The 23,956-nt window shown below is 45.8% G+C and overlaps 1 protein-coding gene across 1 annotated transcript in view; it reads right to left on the minus strand.

Annotated features, from left to right (window-relative positions):
* ryr2a (ryanodine receptor 2a (cardiac)) overlaps positions 1-23,956 on the minus strand; it is an 806,696-nt gene that overhangs the window by 321,737 nt on the left and 461,003 nt on the right. Inside the window, exon 25 of the mRNA XM_041213076.1 lies at positions 13,068-13,227. Coding sequence (XP_041069010.1) covers positions 13,068-13,227 — 160 coding nt within the window. The remainder of the gene's footprint in view (positions 1-13,067; positions 13,228-23,956) is intronic.

Raw genomic sequence — 23,956 nt, forward strand, 5'->3', positions numbered from 1 at the left:
ATGGAAGGGGTCATCAAAAGGTCTATCAAGCAACACTTGCTTAGCAATAACCTGTTCACTGATGCTCAGTTTGGGTTCCGCCAGGGTCAGCCAGCTTCTGACCTCATTATAGCATTGGTTCAAACATGGACAAAAGAGCTGAATTCCCGAGGTGAGGTGAGAATGACTGCCCTTGACATCAAGGCACCATATGACCGAGTGTGTGGCATCAAGGAGTCCTAGCAAAACTGGAGTCAATGGGATTCAGGGGGAAAACTCCACTAGTTGGAATCATACCTAGCACAAAGGAAGACGGTTGTGATTGTTGGAGCTTAATCAGCTCAGTTCTAGGATGTCATTGCAGGAGTTCCTCAGGGTAGTGTCCTCGGCCCAACCATCTTCAGCTGCTTGATCAATTAACTTCCTTCCATCATAAGGTCAGAAGTGGGGATGTTCACTGATGATTGCACAATGTTCAGCACCATTTGTGACTCTTCAGACACTGAAACAGTCCATGTCCAAATGCAGCAAGACCTGGACAATGTCCGGGCTTGGGCTCACAAGTGGCAAGTAACATTCACCCCACACAAGCGTCAGACAATGATCATCTCCAACAAGAAAGAACCTAACCATCACTCCTTTACTCAATGGTATTATCATCGCTGAATCCCCCACTATCAACATCCTGGGGGTTATCATTGACCAGAAACTTAACTGGACTAGTCATATAAATACTGTGGCTACAAAAGCAGATCAGAGGTTAGGAATCCTACGGCGAGCAGCTCACCTCCTGACTCCCCAAAGCCTGTCCACCATCCACAAGGCACAAGTGAGGAATGTGATGTAATACTCCCCACTTGCCTGGATGAGTGCAACAACACTCAAGAAGCTTGACACCAACCAGGACAAAGCAGCCCACTTGATTGGCACCACATCCACAAAAATTCACCACCGACAAACAGTGGTAACTGTGTATACCATCTAAAAGATGCATTTCAGGAACTCACCAAGGTTGCTTAGGCAGCACCTTCCAAACCCACGACCACTACCATCTAGAAGGACAAGGGCAGCAGACCAACAGGAACGCAACCACCTGGAATTTCCCCTCCAAGCCATTCATCATCTGGGCTTGGAAATGTATCGCCATTCCTTCACTGTCACTGGATCCTGGAACCTTCCCCAACAGCACTGTGGGTGTCCCTACACCTCAGGGCTGCAGCGGTTTAAGGAGGCAGCTCACCATCACCTTCTCAGAGGCAATTAGAGATGTGCAATGAATGAAGGCCTAGCCAGCGATGCCCACATGTCATAAAAAAGAATAAGAAAATAGATGAAGGTTCCACCAACAATAGGAAGTAGAGCCATGAGCGGACATGTTTCAGAGGTGCATGACCGCACTCATGGCAACAAGCGCGGGGCAGAAATTTCAGCTGAGTCAGACGAGTCTCTAAGGTTGTCCATCACTACACTCAGCTGAACAAGCTGTCACATGAATTGATGGAATTGGTGCTAGACTCGCACAGGCAGTGGTGAGAGTGAAATGGGACAGTTTCCATTTTGCCTACATTACTTCAGTCACAGAGGCATCTACTGCTAATACTTCATTTTGTTCAACATAATAGGGAATGTCACAACATAGAAACGTAATCCCTCATAGTAGCAGATAAATTTTTACAGCCCTTCTACTAATAGTTGACAGAGTGCAATAGGGGATGACTTATAATACACTTTTTAATCAAATAGAGTGTATTTTTAATGGAGATTAGTCATATGAAGTTGTAAGATACATCATTCTAATATTTCAAGTCCTTTAAACTATGATCTTGAAGGTACGTTCTGTGCCTTAATGATTTCTTTGTGACAGATAAATGACTTGCTTCATTGAAACACTGCACATTTTTCATGCACATGAAAATTCTTATTTTAACACAACAGTTTGCATTAATATCTATAATTAATCAAAGCACTTCTTGCATATTAACTTCCATATCTACATTTAAATCTGAGTTCTGTTCTAATTTCACTCTCAAGGACTGATTTTCATCTTTTAAAAAATTGTACCTTAAAAAGCAGATGTGATAGAATTCAAAAAATACATTTATGATTCATGTGAACATAATTACTTCTAGGAACAGGTCATTAGGTCCAACTAACGGATCTTTCTTTATGAATGCCAGACTCAGATGCCCATCTTCTTATCATATTCTTCAATCGCACGCTCTTTAGAAAGGCACCTGATTTTTTTTTAATTCATTCATGGGATGTTGGCTTTGCTGGTTGGGCCAGCATTTATTGCCCATCCCTAGTTCCCCTTGAGAAGCTGATGAGCTGCCTTCTTGAACCGCTGCAGTCCATGTGGTGTAGGTACACCCATGTGCTGTTAGGAAGGGAGCTCCAGGAATTGACCCAGCGACAGTGAAGGAACGGCAATATATTTCCAAGCCAGGATGATGAGTGCCTTTGAAGGGACCTTCCAGGCGGTGATGTTCCCACACATCTGCTGCCCTTGTCCTTCTAGATGGCAGTGGCCGTGGGTTTGGAAGGTGCTGCCTAAGGAGCCTTGGTGAATTCCTGCAGTGCATCTTGTAGATAGTGCACACTGCTGCTACCGTGTGTCGGTGAAGGGAATGAATGTTTGTGGATGTGGTGCCAATCATGTGGGCTGCTTTGTCCTGGACGGTATCAAGCTTCTTGAGTGTTGTGAGAGCTGCACTCATCCAGGCAAGTGGGGAGTATTTCATCACACTCCTGACTTGTGCCATGTAGATGGTGGACAGGCTTTGGGGAGTCAGGAGATGAGTTACTTGTCGCAGGATTCCTAGCTTCTGCCCTGCTCTTGGAGCCACAGTATTTATATGACTAGTTCAGTTCAGTTTCTGGTCAATGGTAACCCCAGGATGTTGATAATGAGGGATTCAGTGATGGTAATGCCATTGAACGTCAAGGGGTGATGGTTAGCTTTTCTCTTGTTGGAGATGGTGATTGTTTGACACTTGTTTGGCACAAGTGTTATTTGCCACTTGTCAGCCCAAACCCTGGATATTGTCCAAGTCTTGCTGCATTTGAACATGGACTATTTCAGTATCTGAGGAATCACGAATGGTGCTGAACATTGTGCAATCATCAGCGAACATCCCCACTTCTGACATTATGATGGAAGGAAGGCCATTGATGAAGCAGCTGAAGATGGTTGGGTCAAGTACACTACCCTGAGGAGCTTCTGCAGTGATGTCCTGGAGCTGAAGTGACTCCAACAACCACCATCTTCCTTTGTGCTAGGTACAACTCCAACCAACGGAGAGTTTTGCTAGGGCGCCTTGATACCACATTCGGTCAAATGCAGCCTTGATGTCAAGGGCAGTCACTCTCAACTCACCTCAGGAGTTCAGCTCTTTTGTCCCTGTTTGAACCAAGGCTTTAAAGAGGTCAGGAGCTGAATGGCCCTGGTGGAACCCAAACTGCACACCAGTGAGCAGGTTATTGCTGAGCAAATGCCGCTTGAAAGCTTTACTGACGATCAAGAGTAGACTGATGGGGTGGTAGTTGGCCGGGTTGGATTTGTCCTGCTTTTTGTGTATGGGACATACCTGGGCATTTTCCATAGAGCCAGGTAGATGCTAGTGTTGTAGCTGTACTGGAACAGCTTGGCTAGGGGCGTGGCAAGTTCTGGAACACGGCAAGTTCTAGAGCACAAGTCTTCAGTACTATTGCTGCAATACTGCCAGGTCCCATAGCCTTTGCACTATCCAGTGCCTTCAGCCATTTCTTGATTTCACGTGCAGTGAACTGAATTGGCTGAAGACTGGCACCTTTGATGATGGGGTCCTCTGGATCGGCACTTCTGGCCGATGGTTGCAGCAAATGCTTCCACTTTATCTTTTGCACTGATGTGCTCAGCTCCCCCATCACTGAGGATGGGGATATTTGTGAAGCCTCCTCTTCCAGTGAGTTGTTTAATTGTCCACCACCATTCACAACTGGATGTGGCAGGACTGAAGAGCTTAGGTCTGATCCATTGATTGTGGGAGCGCTTAGCTCTGTCTATCACCTACTGCTTATGCTGTTTGGCACGCAAGTAGACCTGTGTTATAACTTCACTAGGTTGACACCTCATTTTTAGGTAATTCTGGTGCTGCTCCTGGCATGCCCTCCTGCACTTTTCATTGAACCAGGGTTGATTCCTTGGCTTGATGATAATGGTAGAGTGGGGGATATGCTGGGCCATGAGGTTACAGATTGTGTTCGACTATAATTCTACTGCTGATGATTGCCCACAGCACCTCATGGATGCCCAGCCTTGAGATGCTAGATCTGTTCGCAATCTATCCCATTTAGCACTGTGGTAGAGCCACACAACGCGATGGAGGGTATCCTCAACATGAAGGTGGGATTTCATCTCCACAACGACTGTGTGCTGGTCACTCTTACCGATACTGTCATGGACAGATGCATCTGCAGTAGGCAGGTTGCTGAGGAGGAGGTCTAGTATGTTTACTCCTTCTGTTGGTTCCCTCTCCACCTGCCACAGACCCAGTCTAGCAGCTATGGCCTTTAGGACTCAGCCGGTTCAGTCAGTAGAAGTGCTACCGAGCCACTCTTGGTGATGGACATTGAAGTCCCCCACCCAGAGTACATTCTGCACCCTTGCCACCCTCAGTGCTTCCGCCAAGTGGTGTTCAACATGGAGGAGTACTGATTCATCAGCTAAGGGAGGGTGATACTTGGTAATCAGCAGGAGGTTTCCTTGCCCATGTTTGACCTGATGCCATGAAACTTCATGTGGTCTGGAGTCGATATTGAGGGTTCCCAAGGCAACTCCCTCCCAACTGCATACCCCTGTGCCGCCACCTCTGCTGGGCCTGTCCTGCAGGTGGGACAGGACTTACCGATGGATGGTGATGGTGGTGTCTGGGACATTACCTGTAAGATATGATTCTGTAAGGCTGACTGTCAGGCTATTGCTTGACTTGTCTGTGAGACAGCTCTGCCACTTTTGACACTGGCACCAGATGTTACTAAGGAGGACTTTGCAGGGTTGACAGGGTTGACTATGCCATTGCCTCCCTACAAACTCATTTATATTGTCACTTGAATATCTTCCCTGGTAAACTGCCTACTATTCTATTACCTTTGTGTACATTATGTAACAGAACCAAAAAAATGTCCTTAAATTTGTGCAGTTCATGACCAGAACTGAGGACATTGGTGCGTGTTAATGTCAGGAATAATCTGATAGGAAGAACAGTTTTGATTTGTTAAACCAGTCTCTCTATCATGTTGGATTTCATAGTAGTCTCAGGTGGCTCTTCATTCATTTTCACCAATAAACATTCTAAGAGTGTTAACCTCTGATAGGGTGCTGACTTATGGGTGAAAGATTTAACCAAGAACCCCATCTGTCCTCTCAACTGAATGAGGAAATATCCCATTGCACTGTTCAAAGAAGATGGGTGGCCATCTGGAAGGGGAGGAAGAGGCAGAAACTACCGCTCTTTGGGGTGTGTGCCACTCTCAAACCGATACTCAGCATTGGAGACTGCTGGAAGTGACAACATCATGAAGGAGTGCAGTCCAGGTCATGACACCAACTGGCAAGGGACTGCACAGGAGGGAACAGCAAAGTGTAAATGCTGCTGTCATAGGAGACTTTATGGTTAGGGGGCCAGACAGGCATTTTTGTAACCGTTATCAGGAGTTTCACATGGTGTCTCGTCTCCCTAATGCCAGGAGAGGGTGCAAAATATTCTGCCGAGGGAAGGGAGTGAGCCAGAAATTGTGGAACATATCAGTACCAACAACATAGACAGGACATGTATTGAGATCCTACTGTCAGACTTTCAGGAACAAGGGAGGAAATTAAAAAGAAAGACCTTAAGGTAGTAATTTCTGGATTACTCCCAGTTCCATACAATAGCAAGAGTAGAAATAGGAAGGTGGGGGAACAATGAGTGGCTTGAAGCATGGTGCAGGAGGGAAGGTTTCAGGTTCTTGGGGCATTAGGACCAGTTCTGAGGCAGGAGACAACTATTCGAAAGGGACTGGTTGAAACCCGACAGGGCTGGGACCAACTTCATCACGAGAGGTCCATCAGTATGGTTGGGGAGGGATTAAACTAAATTGCCGGGGATGGGAACCAGCATAGAGAAAGCATAGAGAAATAGAAAAGAGGAATAATGTGGATGAAGGAGTGGGAGTGTTGTAAAGCACAGGAGAAGGGTGTAGTACCGTAACAGACAGCAGCCGTCTTCAAAGGACTGCGAGAATTACAAAGAAGGGTGTACACACACACACAAAGCGTAGTAAATGAGGTTGGTGAGCTACATGACCAAATAGCTATGTGGGAAACTGACGTGTTGGCAATAATGGAAACAAGGCATTAAAATGGTGAGATAAAAACAGAAAATGCCGTAAAACTCAGCATGTCAGGCAGTATCTGTGGGGAAGAAACAGAACTAATGGGCTGTATTTTCACCAAGTCAGGATGACTCAGGAGCCCTTTAAAAATAATGGCCAGGACCCAATTCACTAATTCTCAACCTACCCGGAGTCTCCGATCTCCGCGAGTGCCTTTTAAGGGTGCGGGCTGGTTTGGGTCGCAAGCCTGCAGCCTGCACTCTCGACCTGGCCAGCAGGGATAGGTATGTCAAAGTCCTCCGAAATTTTCATGCAGTCAGACCAGGTTTTCAATGAGTAGTGATTCACGGGACATCAGTTATGACCCACGGTGTGCATGGGGGGAGCTTTTAAAAGCTAAGTTCAAAAGATCTTCCTGATGCACCTCAAGCCAAGGTATACCACCCATCCCCTTTGCTGCTCATGCCCCCCATGTCAAGGTATGTTCCTCCAAACAATGCCATGGCCCCTCTTGTCCCCCATGCCCCAAAGTATGCCCCCCAAAACAACCCCTATAACTCCTCATGCACCCCCATGCTGAGGTATGCCATCCACCCATGCACAATACATAATGAGGTTTGGTTGTGAACCCAGAAATCCATTAGCCTGTTGAAACACCTGAGCTCCAGAGAAAACACTGCTTGATTGATAGCTCTGGCTCTCTGATCAATACTGTCAATTTTGAAATATTTATGTACATGAGATAAAGAGGTTTCAAGTGCTTGCAATTTCAGCTATTGAAACTTTAAAGAGTCCAGGTGATTGATACTTTTATTGGGCTGTAATAAAAGAGAATTTCTTTAAGAAAGTAATCAATAAATGACTTTTAAAGTTTTAATCACACGTGCTACTATCACTATAGGGTTCTTTGCTTCAATACAGTGGATGAATGGGCATAGAAGTGCCATATCTTTGCATGGGGAACATGAGGAGCCATGGAGTGGTTTAGGCAGCGTACCTTGGAATGGGGAAATGAGGAGCCATATGGGTGGGTGCCATGGGGCAGCATGATGGGGCATGGGGAGTGTGTGGGGGTTGAGGGGATGTGAGGAGCAAGGGCTGGAGGACCCTTCTGATTTTACTTTAACTGGGACAAGTGCCCCATCACCAAGATGGGCCATTTAAACAGCCCAACTCCGCACCCAGCGGCCCCTGTGGCTGCCTTCAAACTTCTTCCTAGGTCAGCTGGCCTGACTCCAGCCTGAACTCACCCCCCCCAACTAGGTCCCCGGCGGCAGAAGTCCCATTTACCAAGAGCTGCTGTCCAATCAGGAGCCAGCAGCTCTACTGAACAGCAGTGCCACCAGGGATCCCAGGCCACAGGTAAGTGATGCCGAGAGGGGCGGTCACAGGGCGGGTCATGAGATGGGGAGCAATGGGATGGGGGTAGCAGCAGAAACAGAGAGGTGGCTCTCTGTGGATCCCTCCCCCCCTTCCCTATTCCGGGTCCCTCGATCAGGCACTAAGTGTCTATGAACAAGGACCCCCATTCTCAGGAGCACGCAAACAAGCCCACATGGGTTAGCTTGTTGTGCTCTCCTCATCGCAAACCACTGCATTTCTACCAGCGGCGATGGGATGAAGCCCCTAGGTGGACATTAATTTCCCACTTAAGGGCCTGAATTGGTGGCAGAGCAGGAAGGCCTTCCATGGGCCTTCCCGCCTCAGACTCAATGGAGGTGGAGGTGGCATAGCAATGGGGTCTCCACCTGATTAAGTGCCCCCCTCACCCCCCCCCTTGCCCTGCCACCAAACTGCCTTGGGGGAGGGCATTAAGTTCCACCCATACAGTCATAGTAGTCATAGTCATTTACGACACAAAAGCAGGCTATTCAGCTGATCAAGCCTATGCCGGATCTCCATGGAGCAATCCAGTCAGCCTCACTTCCCCGCTGGATCCTGCAATTATATTTCTTTCAAGGGCTCATCCAAATTATTTTTGAAATCATTGATTGTTTCCACTTCCACCACTTTCATGAGCAGTGAATTCCAAGTCATTACTTATGCGTTGCATAAAAATGTTCCTCCTCACAATTCCCTTCACCTCTTGCTCAAAACTTTAAATCCGTGCCCTCTGGTCCTTGTATTAGCTCACGGGCACAGATTTCTCTTATCTGCCTTATCCAACCTCTCATAATCTTGTACACTTCTATCAAATCTCCCCTCGATCACCTCTGCTCCAAGGAGAACAACCACTCTCTATCCCTTCTGCCAAAATGCATCACCTCAGACCTCTCTGTATTAAATTCCATTTACTATGTTTCTGCTCATTCTGGTAGCCTACCTATGTCCTATTGCAGACAATTGTATCATCCTCACTGTTTACTACTCCTCCTAGAAGGCATTATCATCAATTTTAGAAATTTTACTCCATATTCCAAGATCCAAGTCATAAGAAGCAATGGTCCTGGCACTGACCCTAGGGGAACAGGGCTGCCTGCTGTCCTCCAGCCTAAAAAATAACCATTCAACACAACATGTTACTTTCTTTTAAGCCAATTTTTTATCCAATTAGACAGTGACCCTTCTATTCCATGAGCCTCAACTTTTTTTAACTAGCCCTTTATGTGGTTCCTAGTCGAATGCTTTCTTAAAATTCATTTAGACATCCCCCACAATCCCTTTATTAACCTGCCCTGGTTACTTCAGCAAAAAGCTGAACAACATTAGTCAAGCATGATCTGCCCTTTAAAACCTGTCCTATCTCTCTCTAATTAACTCAATCCTTTCCAAGAGCTGGATGACTTTGTTCCTCTGATTCTTGTACCTGACACCTTACCCACAATGATATTAAACTAACTGGCCTGTAGTTGCTCGGACTGTCCTTGCATCCTTTCTTGAATAGGGGTGCAACATTAGCAACTCTCCACAGTGCTGGCACTTCTCCACTTCTAAGGAAGATTGCCGAGACCAGTGGCAGGTACAAGGAAGACACTATCATTGGTTGTGTTGGAGAGGTCAAGAACAGAACCCATTTTAGAGTTGAGAAGCTAAAAAGGTACTCCTGGTCTTTTACAGACCTCAAAATTGTAAGATAGAGGGAGGAGCAAATCTACAGGGAAATCACAGAGATGTGCAAGTAGTACACAGTGGTGATGTTGGGGGACTTTAAATACCCAACTATTGATTGGGATAGCGTTAAAGTAAAGGGTATGGAGAGGGAGAAATTTCTGAAATGTGTGCAGGAGAATTTCCTTGGCCAGTATGTTCGCCATCAAAGCAGGAAGACATTGCTGCATCTGGTCCTGGGGAAAGAGGTGGGCCAAGTGGACCAAGTACCTTTGGGGAAACACTTAGATAAGAGTGATCACGGTATCATATGGTTTAGATTAGTAATGGGGAAGAGCAAAGAACAATCTAAAGGAAAACTTCTAAATTGGAAGAGGACTAACTTCAATGGGATAAGAGGGAATGTCACCAGGGTAAATTGGAACCAAAGACGATCAGGAGCAAAACAATGATCTATAAGGAGCAGACGCTTCGGGTACAGGCTAAGTATATTTCAACAAGGGTGAAAGACAGGGAACCAAAGCCGGGTTTCTTGGATGACAAGGGAGATGGAGAAGGATGAAAGAAAAGAAAGGGGACGTATGATGCATAACAGATGAATTCTACAGCGAGAACCAGGCCAAATACAATAAACTGAGAGGGGCAGTGAAGAGGAAAATACAACTTGCAAAGAGAGGATATGAGAATAGAATGACAGTTAACATGAAAGGGAACCCAAAAATCTTCTCCCAACCTGTAAATAGTAAGTGAGTAGTAAGAGGAGGGTAAGGGCCTATGAGACAAAAAGAGTGACATTTGCTTAAAGGCGCAGGGCAAGAATAGGATATTAATGAATATTTTGTGTCAGTGTGTACTAACAAAGATGCTACTGAGAGATGTGAAGCTGAAGATAGCAGAAGAACTCCCTATAATCTTTCAACCTTCCCTAGATACAACAGAGACGTAAGAAGATTCAAGAGGTGGCAGCCTTTAGAAGAAAGGTCATTCCTACTAACTCCAGGCCAGTGAGTTTAAAACCAGCAGTGGGTCAGGTTTTAGAAACAATGGGCTGGATTTTATGCGGTGGGAACTATGGCAGCCAGGCCCACTTTATCATGGGACAGGCCCTGTGATTCTCCCAGTGGTGGGAAAACCTCCCCCAATTAAGTCAGAGGATGGAAGCAGCTTTCACAGGGTTCCCGGCTGCCGGTGGTGGAATGTCAATTAGGCTCACTAATGAGCCAATTGACACCCATTCTTCATGAGCCACATGATCTAGTGGTGTCGGGAATTAAAAGCGAGTCGTACGGATCTCCCGCTCTCTCGGAAGGGTGCCCAGCAAAACCTGTTGTGTTTACCTGTGGCCTCCCAGGGGCAGTCCCTCATTGGGCATGGCTGCTGAAATACACCACTCTGTTTTTGCCTCCGAAACCCCTCCCCCCCCTCCACAATCCCCACCCATGAAGCCTACCCTGCCCTCACTCACTTGTGGCCTGGGGTCCCTTCACAATCCTGGCCCTCATGTGGGTGCAGTGCCACACTGGCAACAATGACGAGCTGTCAGCCTCTGATTGGCTGACAGCTCTCCAGGGACTTCAATCATGGGGAGGGTCTGACAATGACCAATCATGTGCCTGAAGGACGCTTGATTTAGTTGGGTCTCCCCCATGGAACTGGCAGGGGTTCCTTGACGATTCAATGACAGGTGGGCGAGACCCCTATTGGCCTCACGAGATTCCAGCCAAAAAGCAGAGAAAGAATTAACAAGCATTTTAACAGGTTTGAGATAATTAAGGAAATTATTCAGGGACACAGGGACCAGGAAGTTCTTCTGTGTAGATCTTTAAAGGTCGCAGGGCATATTGAGAGCATGGTTAGCAAAGCATACGGGATCTTGGGTTTCGTAAATAGAGGTATTGCCTACAAAAGCATGTAAGTTATGGAACCTTTGTAGAACTCTGGTTGGGCCGCAACTAGGGTATTGTGCCCAGTTCTTTAGAAATGATGCGAGGGTCCTTGAGAGGGTGCAAAGGACATTGCCAGAATGGTTCCAGGGATGGGGGATTTCAGTTATAAGGTTAGGGTGGAGCAGCAGGGGTTGTTCTCTTTGGAGCAAAGGAGATTGAGGGGAGATTTGATAGAAGTGTACTGGATTTAGATAAATTAGACAAAGAAAAGCTGTTCCCATCAGCTGATGGTACATGGATTGCAGGATACAGGTTTTAAGGTTTTGGGCAAGAGATGCAGAGGGAATGTGAGGAAGAGCTGGAACTTGCTACATGCAAGGGTGGTGAAAGTGGAGACAATTGATGAGTTCAGAAGCAAATTGGATGGGCACTGAGGGATATTTATTAACTTGCAGGCTACAGGAATAGAGCAGGTGACTGGGACTGACCAGATTGCTCTACAGAGAGCTGGAATGGACTCGATGGGAAGAATGGCCACCTTCTGTGCCATAATGACCCTATGACTCTAAGACCAAGGGAGTTCTCCTGATTACAGATTATCTGGTTATTTATTTCATTATTGTTGGTGGGGCTTTGGTGTATGTAAATTGATTGCTGCATTTCTCTATATTGCAACACATCAACGAGTGCTTCATTAGCTGTGAGGCATTTTGGGCTCAGGATGGGAATGGTACTATATAAATGCAAGTAATTAAGTCAAACTGTCTTTCTTCCTTTTGAGTCATGGAAATGATGATAAATAAAAATGGCAAGCCAAACATTCCAGGATGTCTTTTATTTTTCCTACTTTCTCATGTTACAATTATCTTATTTTCTCATGTCGTAAGGTGGGAAACATTTAGCCTAATGACGAACAGTTCTCAACCTTTAGGGTGTGACCTTGAGGGAGGAGATCACAAGTACGCGTGAGGGGAATTCTTGACATTCACTCTCTGATGGCTCCATGCTTCTGGTCCCAGCTCCTACTTCACTTTAGCTCCATAAAGGTGTAGTGCATTTATCCATTAAGCCGGTGGCAGAGTTGGAACTTTTACCACGAAAGAAAATAATTTTCTGTATTTGTAAACAAAACCAGCTCACTTACATAACTGCCGCCAATTCTATCAGTCAAATGTTATTGCTTTGAATCAGCTGCTCACACACATACTGGCATCTAATGACTCTGGAAATTTGCTGCTTTGCCAGCACCAATAATGGAGGACTAACGGCCACATAATTCACTGCACTAAGCTCATCTCAGCAAGGGAAGAGGTTTTTTTTTAGTACTCCTTCGGCAGTCATGAAATCCTACAGGAAACCAACAACCTCCAGAAGAGGAATTAAAGGCTGAGAAACAAAGTATTGTAAACACGGTATTCAAACTAAAACGCACAAAATATTTGGTGCTGAAATTCCAAGGAATATGATGGCGATGGTCCCCTGGAAATGGTCACTGTTTTGGAAGTTTAAGTAAATCTGGCTGCTGTGGACATTTACCATCCACCCACCTGCTGAGGCAGTTCGGCAACATAAAAATACAGTGTTGCAGATAAATCTATTACACTGCAGCTGCTCCAGCTCTACAGCCTAAAAGATAGATAAATGTGCCGCAGCCTCATATTAAGCTAGCAATGAGCTCATTAAAAATGCAAAAGCTACTGAAACTTTCATAGTTTCCATTTTCTCTGATCAGCAGCAAGTCCCTTGAGGCAATTACTTAGGATGTGGCATCCATTGCAAGAGCAGACAGACACAGCTTACCTGCTGAATGCCATACGTCCAGCCTTGCCTGATGCGGTCTCTGGCCCAAACATTGTGGGCGTTCTCTGCCAGTTTATCCACCATGGCCTCCTGGGTTGAAGTTAATTTGATGTGGCTTAGGTCCATAGGAGCTGGCTTGTAGCCACTCGGTAGCTGGTAACTGCGTCAGAAAACACAGTGCTTCTCATTAGTCATTTCTGGTTGTGTTAAGGTGAAATTCAGAGTGTCAACAGCATAAATCAGTTGCAATATTGTAATGTGTGCATGGAATCTTGGCAGTAACTATGGTCTGTAGACTACCCTACAATAATGCCTGTATACAATGTTAAGCTTACAACTCAAAGAATGCCTCTCATAATATTCCATTTGCTAATATCAACAAAGCAGTCAGCATGAAAAAAAGTGGGATCCGTTTCATGACACCATGCTCACCCCAGGTATGACTCATGCTATTTTTGGCTCCCTAATTAACAAAGAAACCAATTACAGCAGTAGGACTGAGATCAGGAACTCAGCAGGTTTCAGGTTGAACTTGCAGCCCTGTCGGGATGAAGCAACCAATTAATTTTTAACAAATTATGCTATGCACTTTAAACTGTCACACCCTCAGTTTTAATTCAATTTTTGGATAAAAATTATACAAAATAAAATTTCAAAAATGTGTCACACTTCACTGTTAATGCAGCTTTTTCTCTCTGATGCTGATCGACCTGCTGTGCCTTTCCAACGTCCTTTGTTGTTATTTCAGATTTATAGCACTTACAGTTAGAAATGTATAAAATTGAGGAGGAAAGAACCAGCTGGTCCCTGAAGGCTGTCCCATGCTCATAACTGAAGCACCATGACTAAATTATTCATCTGTTATTCACCACATAAGGCAGCCTGGGTGTGATATAATATAGCCGTGTTAATATTGCCATGTAATCCGTATGAGTGTGACCTAACTGTGCATTCATAGAATGGGGGGATGGTAGCATATTGGTTACTAGACTAGTAATCCAGAGGTCTAGCCTAATGCTCTGGAGATGTGAGCTCTAATCCTATCACAGCAGCTGGGGGAAGTTAAATTCAATTAATTAAAAAATATCTGGGTAAAGTGTTAGTCTCATTAATAATGATCATGAAACTTCCAGATTTTTGTAAAAAAGCATCTGATTCATTAATGTCCTGCAGGGGAGGAAACCTGCCATTCTGGCCTACATGTGACTCCAGAGTCACAGCAATGTAATTGCCTCTGAAATGGCCCAGCAAGCCATTCAGGTGCATCAAACTGCTCCATAAACTGTGGGCTGAATTTAATGCTCCCACCATTGGCAGGATTGAAGATGGGGGACACTTTGAATCCAGCATGGGGCCTGCCCGCCAACTACTTGCTCCCACAATAATTTTAACAGCGGCAGAGGTGATGTGGGCAGCCCGTCCGCCAGTGGGTCAATTGAGGCCCTTAAGTGGGCAAGTAATGCCTACTTAAGGGCCTAATTCTGCCACTGCTGGGAATAAGCCAGCAGCGGCAGAGGCCCATGCCAAGCAGCCAGCCTGAGAGATATCCCTGCGTGGGCTGTTGATTGATGAGAGGGTGCTTCCTTAACTGGGCTCATGGGCCCATCAGAGGGCCCCCCCTACTCAGATGTTCCCCTGCCCCCATGGCCTCTCAAACTCCACCCCCCCCCCCCCCCCCCCCCCCCCCCCCCCCCCCCCACCCATGCTGACCCCCTCCCTGACCCTCAAATACTTGCGAAGTCCTGGTCCATCGCTGAACTCCACCAGCCCACACTTGCAAAACCCAAAACAAAATTTTTCCTGTCAGATGTTATTCCATGATTGCTGAACAATTCTGAGTGTGGTAATAGCTACACTAACAACCAATTTAAGATAATCAATCGAGCTTGAAACATGACTCATTCATGCTTGTTAGAAGCAATATACTTTCATATGCAGGGACCCGTTCCTGTAAACAAAAGGAATATGTGCATTTTGTGAATTACTCAGGAGCTTGGGGAGCTATAGTTCCCCACTGCTTTCACCATGGTAATGCCTCGATCAATCAGAGCCAACTTGCCAACCAACCTGCAGCCTTTTCTCCTATAATCTAAACTGTTGTGATCATTTGAAATTTGGAATTCTTGCATCTGTCCTGTTATGTGCAAGACAAAAGGCTTCGCAACATGTCTCTCCTTTCAGCAATATTCAAGCTCTGTACTACCAAGTGATTGTTTGAATAGCTCAATTCTCCTCGTCCACAGCTGCTTTATAGCTTCTGACACACTTCCTCTCTCTCTCTTTGCCCTCTTCAAGCTGACTGCTTGCTTTTACTATGACAGCTATTGTAGATTTCCCCCTCTAGCTCCAAATCTTCCAGCCTCTTTCGCCCTCACAGAATCTGTTTCCAAACATTCTGCATGGTGAACAATAAGCTTAATATTTTCTCCACTTAAGGTGCAGGCTGAATAACATTTATCTCTTTTGCTCCCTCGAGTTAGCAAACTACACAAGACCAAAGATAAAAACAAAAAAACTGCGGATGCTGGAAATCCAAAACAAAAACAGAATTACCTGGAAAAACTCAGCAGGTCTGGCAGCATCGGCGGAGAAGAAAAGAGTTGACGTTTCGAGTCCTCATGACCCTTCGACAGAACTTGGTTCTGTCGAAGGGTCATGAGGACTCGAAACGTCAACTCTTTTCTTCTCCGCCGATGCTGCCAGACCTGCTGAGTTTTTCCAGGTAATTCTGTTTTTGTTTTACACAAGACCAAAGCTGCCTCTGTCTGCATCTGTGAGCAAAAACACACACACAGAAGTTAAAACAAAGGAGCCTCACTGACCCCCACAGCCCAACTCCATGGCTATGTGGCAAATTTGGAATGCTCCACATACAAATGTAAATGAATTAAGGCCACAGATCTTGTGGCCTTAAAGACACATAACTCTACTCGAGCAGCAGAAAAATGCCTTGAGCATTACATGCATCTGAAAAAGTCCATGTCCAAATGCAGCAAGACCTGGACAATATCCAGACTTGGGCTGACAAATGGCAAGTAAAATTTGTGCCATACAAGTACCAGGCAATGACCATTTCCAAAAAGAGAGAATCTAACCATCGCCCCCTTGATATTCAATGGCATTATGATCGCTGAATCCTCCACCATCAACACCCTGAGGGTTACCACTGACCTGAAACTGAACTGGACTAGCCATATCAATACTTTGGCTACAAGAGCAGTTCAGAGGCTAGGAATAAGTTGGTGAGTAATTCACCTCCTAACTCCCCAAAGCCTGTCTACCATCTACAAGGCACAAGTCAACAGTGTGATGGAATACTCTGTTCTTGCCTGGGTGACTGCAACGCCTGGGTGAGTGCAACTCCAACAGCACTCAAGAAGCTTGACACCATCCAGGACAAAGCAGCCCACTTGATTAGCACCACATCCACAAACATTCACTTCCTCCAACACCAACACACAGTGGCAACAGTGTGTAACACCTACAAGATGCAGGAACACACCAAGGCTCATTAGACCGCCCCTTCCAAACCCACGACTACTACCATCTAGAATAACAAGGGCAGCAGACACATGGGAACACCACCACCACCTCTCCAAACCACTCACCATCCTGACTTGGAAATATATCGCTATTCCTTCACCGTAGCTGGGTCAAAAGCCTGAAACTCCCTCCTTAACAGCACTGTGGGTGTACCTACACCACATGGACTGCAGAGGTGCAAGAAGGCACCTCACCACCACCTTCTCAAGGGTAATTAGAGATGAGCAATAAGTGCTGGCCTAGCCAGCGACGCCCATATCCCATGAATGAATTTTTGAACCATTATGTGGTTGAATGCTCCTACTTTTATATCACATTGTGTCATCTGAGTTCCTGCGGACAATATAAAACTGGTGTTTTCCAGAAACTCTCACACATGAAGGCAATTAGTTCTGATCTTATTTAGTGTTTGTTGTGACCCAATGAGATGGGAAACTGTTATAACGCCCAGACTTCCAGCGATGGTGCTGCTGAACAAGCCATGACTGTTTCTCCTCCAAATCATCTCATTGTACAGAAATAAATAGGTAGCTGGGATGTTTCAGTAAATGAACAAACATTGTTTACCAAAAAAACAACTAATTTCAACAATTAAAGAGAAAGTAACATATCGCAGTATTCTTATGACATGTCTAGTGTCATTGGGCATGTCACTAGGCTGGGAGAATCTGACAAGTATCTGCCTGCAGTCATTTTAATAACAATGATACAATGGCCCAAAGCTTCTGTTCCCCGGGGGCAGCGGTGAGGGGTTGTACCACAGACGTAGCTCAGAAGACGCACTAGGATTAAAATCACTTCTAATTCCTGGGTAATTGTACTACTGACCCCACAACTTCAGCCCGTACCCATCAACCCCACACCCAACCACCCCCCAATTACCCCTCCACCCCCCCCCCCCGACTACCCTCCTGATACCCCCCCAACTTCACATCAACCCCCTCCGCTACCCTTCCAGCCGCCCCCCGACTAACCTCCCAACCCCCCGATTACTCTCCCAATGCCCCCACTACCCCCATACCCTAACTACCCTCTCGACCCCAACCCTCTCGACTTACCCTCTTGACCCAGCAACTACCCTCCTGACACCCCCAGCAACCTCCACCCTGACCACCCTCCTGACCCACCCGTCTACACCCCACCTTCCCAACTGCCCAACAACCCCTGACCATCCAACCCCAACCCCCTCTCTCTGACCACCCAACCCTGACCCCACCTCTGATCACCTCTTCCTAACCACCCAATTCCGCCCACCACTGCCCTAACCACCTGACCGCCACCCTCTTCAACCCGTTCCGATCACCCTAACCCCTCACCCACTTACCTTGCACACTTATCTTCTCCCTGGCTTCTCAAAGTGCCTGGGACCTTTAAACTTACCTGATTTAAGGCAATAAGTGACTTAAAAAAAAAGGGGGGGAGTGCCTTCACTTTCCCCCGAAGCTGCTGCCCTGTACTGGAAGGAGTCCAGAGCTGCTGCACTGCATGTTTCTAACCAGGCCCTGCTCAGACATCCTGACGAGAAATGTGCAGCTTGAAAACTGGCTAAGTATAAAGGATCACAGTGGAAATCCAACGTCGTTGCTGCTCCACAGAAGTTCTGGGCCTGGATTACAGCAATGTGTTTCAGGCAGTCACACTGACTGGGAATTTAAAATATGTTTACAACTCCACAGGGCATAATAATTACAAACGTTATAATGTTCAGCGCTAAAAGATGGTTCATTGAGATTCACATCCAGCACATATATGTCAGTTTTATCAACCAAAAAAAAAAATGTTGAATTGATAAGTGCAACTGGTAAAACAAAGTACAATAACTGAAGTATAGGGCTTACATTAGATTTGGCTATGAAACGCTGGCTTGTATTTTTACAGAAGTCATCCCGGCTCCAAACTCCGGTAATCACATTTTTAAGATGTTGCGTTGTTGGTTGTGAGCCAACAGGCAATGCCTTTCAGAGCACTGGCAGCCTCAGAACAAGCCAACCTTGAAATGAGAAGCAAAATACTGCAGATGCTGGAAATCTGAAATAAAAACAGAAAATGATGGAAATACTCAGCATGTCTAGCAGCATCTGTGGTGAGGGGAACAGAGTTATCATTTCAGGTTGATGAGCTTTCAGTTCCGACGAAATTATTGGCCTTCGCTAGTGAGAGATTCAGCAAAACATGAGCGTGAAAAATATCATACGCTTGAGGATATTCTGTGACATTGGCCACACTAAATCAGAAAACAGGACGCCTAATAAAAGCAGAAAATGTTAACTCTGTTTTGCTTTCCACAACGGCTGCCACACCCGCTGAGTATTTCCAGCAATTCTGTTTTCATTTCAATCTTGAAATTGAATTAGACCCCTCATTTACAAAGAGCCTGTTTCAGGCATGGGCTTGCGTCTTGATTTTTAAGTCTTTATCAATATGGCGTTAAGTGCACTTCTGGCTCATGGTGAGCACGTGCTTCCTGTCTGCCATACTAGAGGCTCGGGGGGGGTCATTTAGTGCCTGAATTTCTAGTGCAAAAATGTAGACCATATTGTCTGAGACACGAATGCGGACTGTATTTTCAACATAATACTTGCTCATTTTCTTCTATTTTTGCAGCATAGCCCAATCTCCTCCCCAAAGTGCACACAGGCACAAAGAAAGTGACCCAACAGCCAGACATGTTGCTGTGCAACATGAGACCCTTTCATTTTATGCCTGTTTTATGTCGCAAGCATTTCATAATGGTTTTCCACTGAAAGAAGGCAAATGAATGCTTTGGAGGCTGGGCATCCTAGCTTCCACTGGTTTATGAAAGCATCCCATTAAAACTGATATCCTGAAGAGAAGAAAAGTAGGCAAATAAGCAAAATCTATAAATATGGTCATTGCCAAAGAGATATTGCCAAGAGTAAAATGGATGCAAAACATTAATTTTTCTAGGTTTACTTAACCTGAATTAGTATAGTCCGCATTGCATGCAGCATATGAGTGTGAACACAATTTGTCTGTTTTACGCAGGGGACTAAATCCATCGAATTCCCTACTGCCTAAGATTTTGAAGTGGTAAGGTTTGAGGATCCCTACCCAAATTTTAAGAAGTATTGCAGACTGTTCTGCATGATGCTAAAATGGATAATGACCTATTTAAATGGACATCATGTAGATCATCCTCGTTCTCTCATCTACATGCTGCCTCTCAATGACATCATCCAGAAACACATCAGGTTCCACATGTATGCTGACGAAACTCAGCCATATCACATTACCACATCTCTCTATTCCTCCACTGCCTCTGATTTGTCAGACTTCTTGACTGACATCCAGTGCTGGATGAGCAGTAATTTCCTACAATAGACTTGGGAAGTCGGAAGCCATTGTCTTTGGTCCCCGCTACAAGCTCTGTTCCTTCACAACTGCCTTCATCCCTTACTTGACCACTGTCTGAGACTGAACCAGATTGTTTGCAACCTTGGGTTGAATGATATGGGTGACTGCCCAGAATAAGCATCGACAGCATCACTGGAGGGGACAGCACGAAAATACCAACACAATATGTGGGGTAACAGAACCTTAGAAAATGTTTGACAGGGCTGGAACAGAAAATCAACAAAACAATAATCAGCTTATTATTACCGTTCAGCCAACTACTGAATAAACATGAGTTTTGTCAATTACTGCTTTGATTGTTTTATTTAACGGTTATGGAAAAAATACAGAAACCAAATTTGGGAATGTGAAAGACCACATGTTAAATGTCCAATCTCATATGCACTCCATCAGCGAGATCACCTATTCCTATCCCCATAACACTGCCCATCTTCGTCACTGCCTCAGTGCATCTGCTACTGAAACCTCCCCTCAAGGCCTTTGTTAGCTCCAGATTTGACAATGAACACCAGGTTAGTCTCCCACCTTCTACCCTCCATAGACATTAATTCGTCCAAAGCTCTTCTGCCCATATACTAACTTGCACCAAATTCCATTCACTCTTCACTCCTGTGTTCACCGACCTGCATTGGCTCCTGATCCAAAAATACCTCAATTTTACAATTTTCAAATTCTTCCATGAATACACCCCTCCCCATTTCTGTGACCTCCTCTAGCCCACAGAGCCCTCCAAGATGTCTATACTCCTCCAATTCTATCCTCTTGCATATCCCTGAATTTAATCACCCTACGATTGCTGGCCATGCCTTCACCTGCCTGGACCCTAAGCTCTGAAATTTTGTCCCTAAAACTCTCTGCCTCTCTCTCTTCCAATATGATGCTCCTGAACCTTATCACCTAGGGTAAGCTTTTTGGCCACCTGTCCCAATTTTTGTGTCAAATTTTATTTGCTAACACTTCTATGGAGTGCCTTTGGGCTCTTATTGTGTTACAGACGCTAAATCATCCAAGTTGTTGATGTTATTTGTATTCAGTCAACAGTTGACTGAAATTTCAGATGTTTGTACTGTTACCCACCAAGTGTGTCAGAAAATGGAAGCTTCAGACGGCTCCAATCAGCAGTTCCTGGGGCATTAAAAACAGATAAAGGGGGTGGACAGTGTTCAGATGCACTCAGTCACTTAAGTAAACAGTTAACACTACTTAATCACACTTTAATGAGGTGTGTAAAGCTTACTGAACTTCCCTAAACAGCCAGTCCGCTTAATGCATTTTAAGTGCCACCTTTGTAATTGAATATTTAATGGTAATGGCAAACATTTAGTGTTTGATACGGGTGGCTGCCCAGAATAAGCATCACTGGAGGGGACAGTACGAGAAGTACCAAAACAATATGTGGGGTGACACAACCTTAGAACATGTTTGACGGGCTGGAAGAGAAAAGCAACAAAACAAAAATAAGCTTATTATGACCATTCAGCCTACAACTAAATAAACATGAATTTTGCCAATTGCTGCTTTAACTGTTTTATTTGAACAGTTACGGGGAAAAAAACAGGAACCAGATTTGGGGACGTGAAAGAGCACAATTTAACAGAGCTGAATTATCATCAATAAATGCAGGGTTCAGGAGTGGTTAACACTGTTCCCTCACAGCTCCAGGGACCGGGGTTCAATTCTGACCTCGGGTGTCTGTCTGTGTGGAGTTTGCATGTGGGTTTCCTCCCACTATCCAAATACATGCTGGTTATGGTTACATTGCCCCTTAGAGTGTGTGTGTGTGCGCGTCCTGTGATGAACTGGTGTGCCCATTGCCTGTGAGGGCCCCTGTGATGGACTGGTGTCTTGTCCTGGATGTACCCTGCCTAGCACCCATTGCTTGTCAGGAGCCTTCAACCCTGAATTGGATAAAGTGGTTCCGGAAAAGTGAGAGAGAGTGAGATACAGGCTTCAACCCAAGGTGTTTAAATAAGATGGTCATTTAATCTGTGTATTTTGTGTAATTCCACTGCTGATTAGTGACAAGGACACCAAAATGCATACAAATCGTTTAACCGAACATATTTTTCAATGGGAAAGGCAAAAAGGAAAAAGGTTGCTATGTTTTAATCGTTACTTCTTGCAACTTAGAACAATCTGGATGGCGAAAGGCCATCTTGAAATCCAGCAACCCAGACGTCTTAGAAAATAAAAATCAATTTTTTGACAACTCCTGTAAATTATTGACCTAAGTATTGAATGATTGTAATATCTATAGATCTGGGGCAGGCAGGGGTGTGAATTAATTACTTTTGAAAGAACTGGAGAAGATATAGCATCTCCACAAAATAAAGGAAAGGTCAGATCCTGAAGTAGTGCATATTTCTTCGATACGTTTAATCTGTTTCTCTCTCCAGACCTGCCGCATTTTTCCAGCATTTTCTATTTTTATTTCAGATTTCCAGCATCCGCAGTATTTTGCTTTTAGCATATTTCTTGGAATTCTGCATTAGTTAGCTTTGGACTTTGAAGAGTTCTCTGCGCCTGAGAGCCATTTCCCCCCTAAATTTCTGTGCTAGTTGCTGTTCAAAATTAAATCGCACTTAAAAACAAAAAAGTACTGCTGGGGCAGAATTTTGAGGTCAGCGGGCGGGTGCAGTTGGCAGGACCGGGAGCGGCTGGGAAACGGCCCACCGCCCACGATCGGACCCCGACCGCAGTTTCATGCTGGCAGGCCTGACCAGCGTGAAACTCGGCTCTTCACTGGTCAGGGAGGGCCGAGGAGGGGAGGGGCTTGTCGGCCACTGGGTCCAATGGCAACCCGGTGGCCGGTTTAAAGACGGCCCTGGCGGCCCCAGAAGGACGTCTGTTCGGCATTGTCTTGATGGAGCTGAGCGCGGCTGGAGACGCCAGGCGGGAGGGCAGGTCAGGCGAGCACTTGCACCCCCCCCCAAGTTTTCAGATAAGTGCCTCACGGTCCTCCTGGAGGAGGTGGCTGCCAGGAGGGACGCCCTTGTCCCCAGAGATGGAAGGAGGAAGCCACCGCACCTCACAAAGAGGGCATGGGAGGAGGTGGCACCGCTGGGGAACAGCCATGATGTGGCGCGATGCACCTGGGCACGGTGTCGCAAGCGGTCCAATGACCTGCTGCGCTCAGGAAGGGTGAGTACCATGTTGGCATGGGTCAGTATGCAGAAGTGTTAAGGTCTGGCCGTCCCCCCATGTACCTCACGGGTGTTAGAGTCTGAGTGCCAACTGTCAATCATGCTGGAGTTGGCCAAGGGGGTGAGCCCCGGCTTTTTGGACTGAGTGCCTTGCGGCTCGAGGGGACACGGCTCAGATGTGCCCTGCGAGGAGCTCCTCAGCTGGGGTTGGTCAGGCTACAATGGCACTGCAGGTAGAGAGTAGACTAACCAATGCTCCTCTGTCCTTTCAGGAGAAGACAAGCCATAACCGAGCAGAGAGGTCACATACAGGCAGAGGCCCGCCCAACCTGCTGCTGCTCACCAGATTTGAGCAGGACCCCCGAGAGCTCAAGAGCCAGCATGCTCCCCTTGCAATTGGGCGTGGAGAGGAGGGGTGCCAGACAAAGGTAAAAGTGCAGTGCACAGCGGTGAGAGTTTTGGATTGTGCAACGATTCTAGTGTAGTCATCTCATTTGTGGGAGACTTGAACCTGGAGACCCCATTGATCATTGAAAGACGATGTCACCTGTTTTTTTTATTAATTCATGGGATGTGGGCTTCCAGCATTTATTGTCCAATGAGAAGGTGGTGGTTAGCTGCCTTCTTGAACCGCTGAAGTCCATGTGGTGTAGGTACACCCACAGTGCTGTTAGAAAGGGGGTTCCAGGATTTTGACCCAGCGACAGTGAAGTAAGGGCAATATATTTCCAAGTCAGGATGGTGAGTTACTTAGGGGGGAACCTCCAGGTGGTGATGTTCTCATCTATCTTCTGCCCTTGTCCTTTAGGTGATAGTGGATTTGGGAGG

This window comes from Carcharodon carcharias, chromosome 2 (assembly GCF_017639515.1).
Source record: "Carcharodon carcharias isolate sCarCar2 chromosome 2, sCarCar2.pri, whole genome shotgun sequence".
In the NCBI taxonomy this organism is placed as follows: Eukaryota; Metazoa; Chordata; class Chondrichthyes; order Lamniformes; family Lamnidae; genus Carcharodon; species Carcharodon carcharias.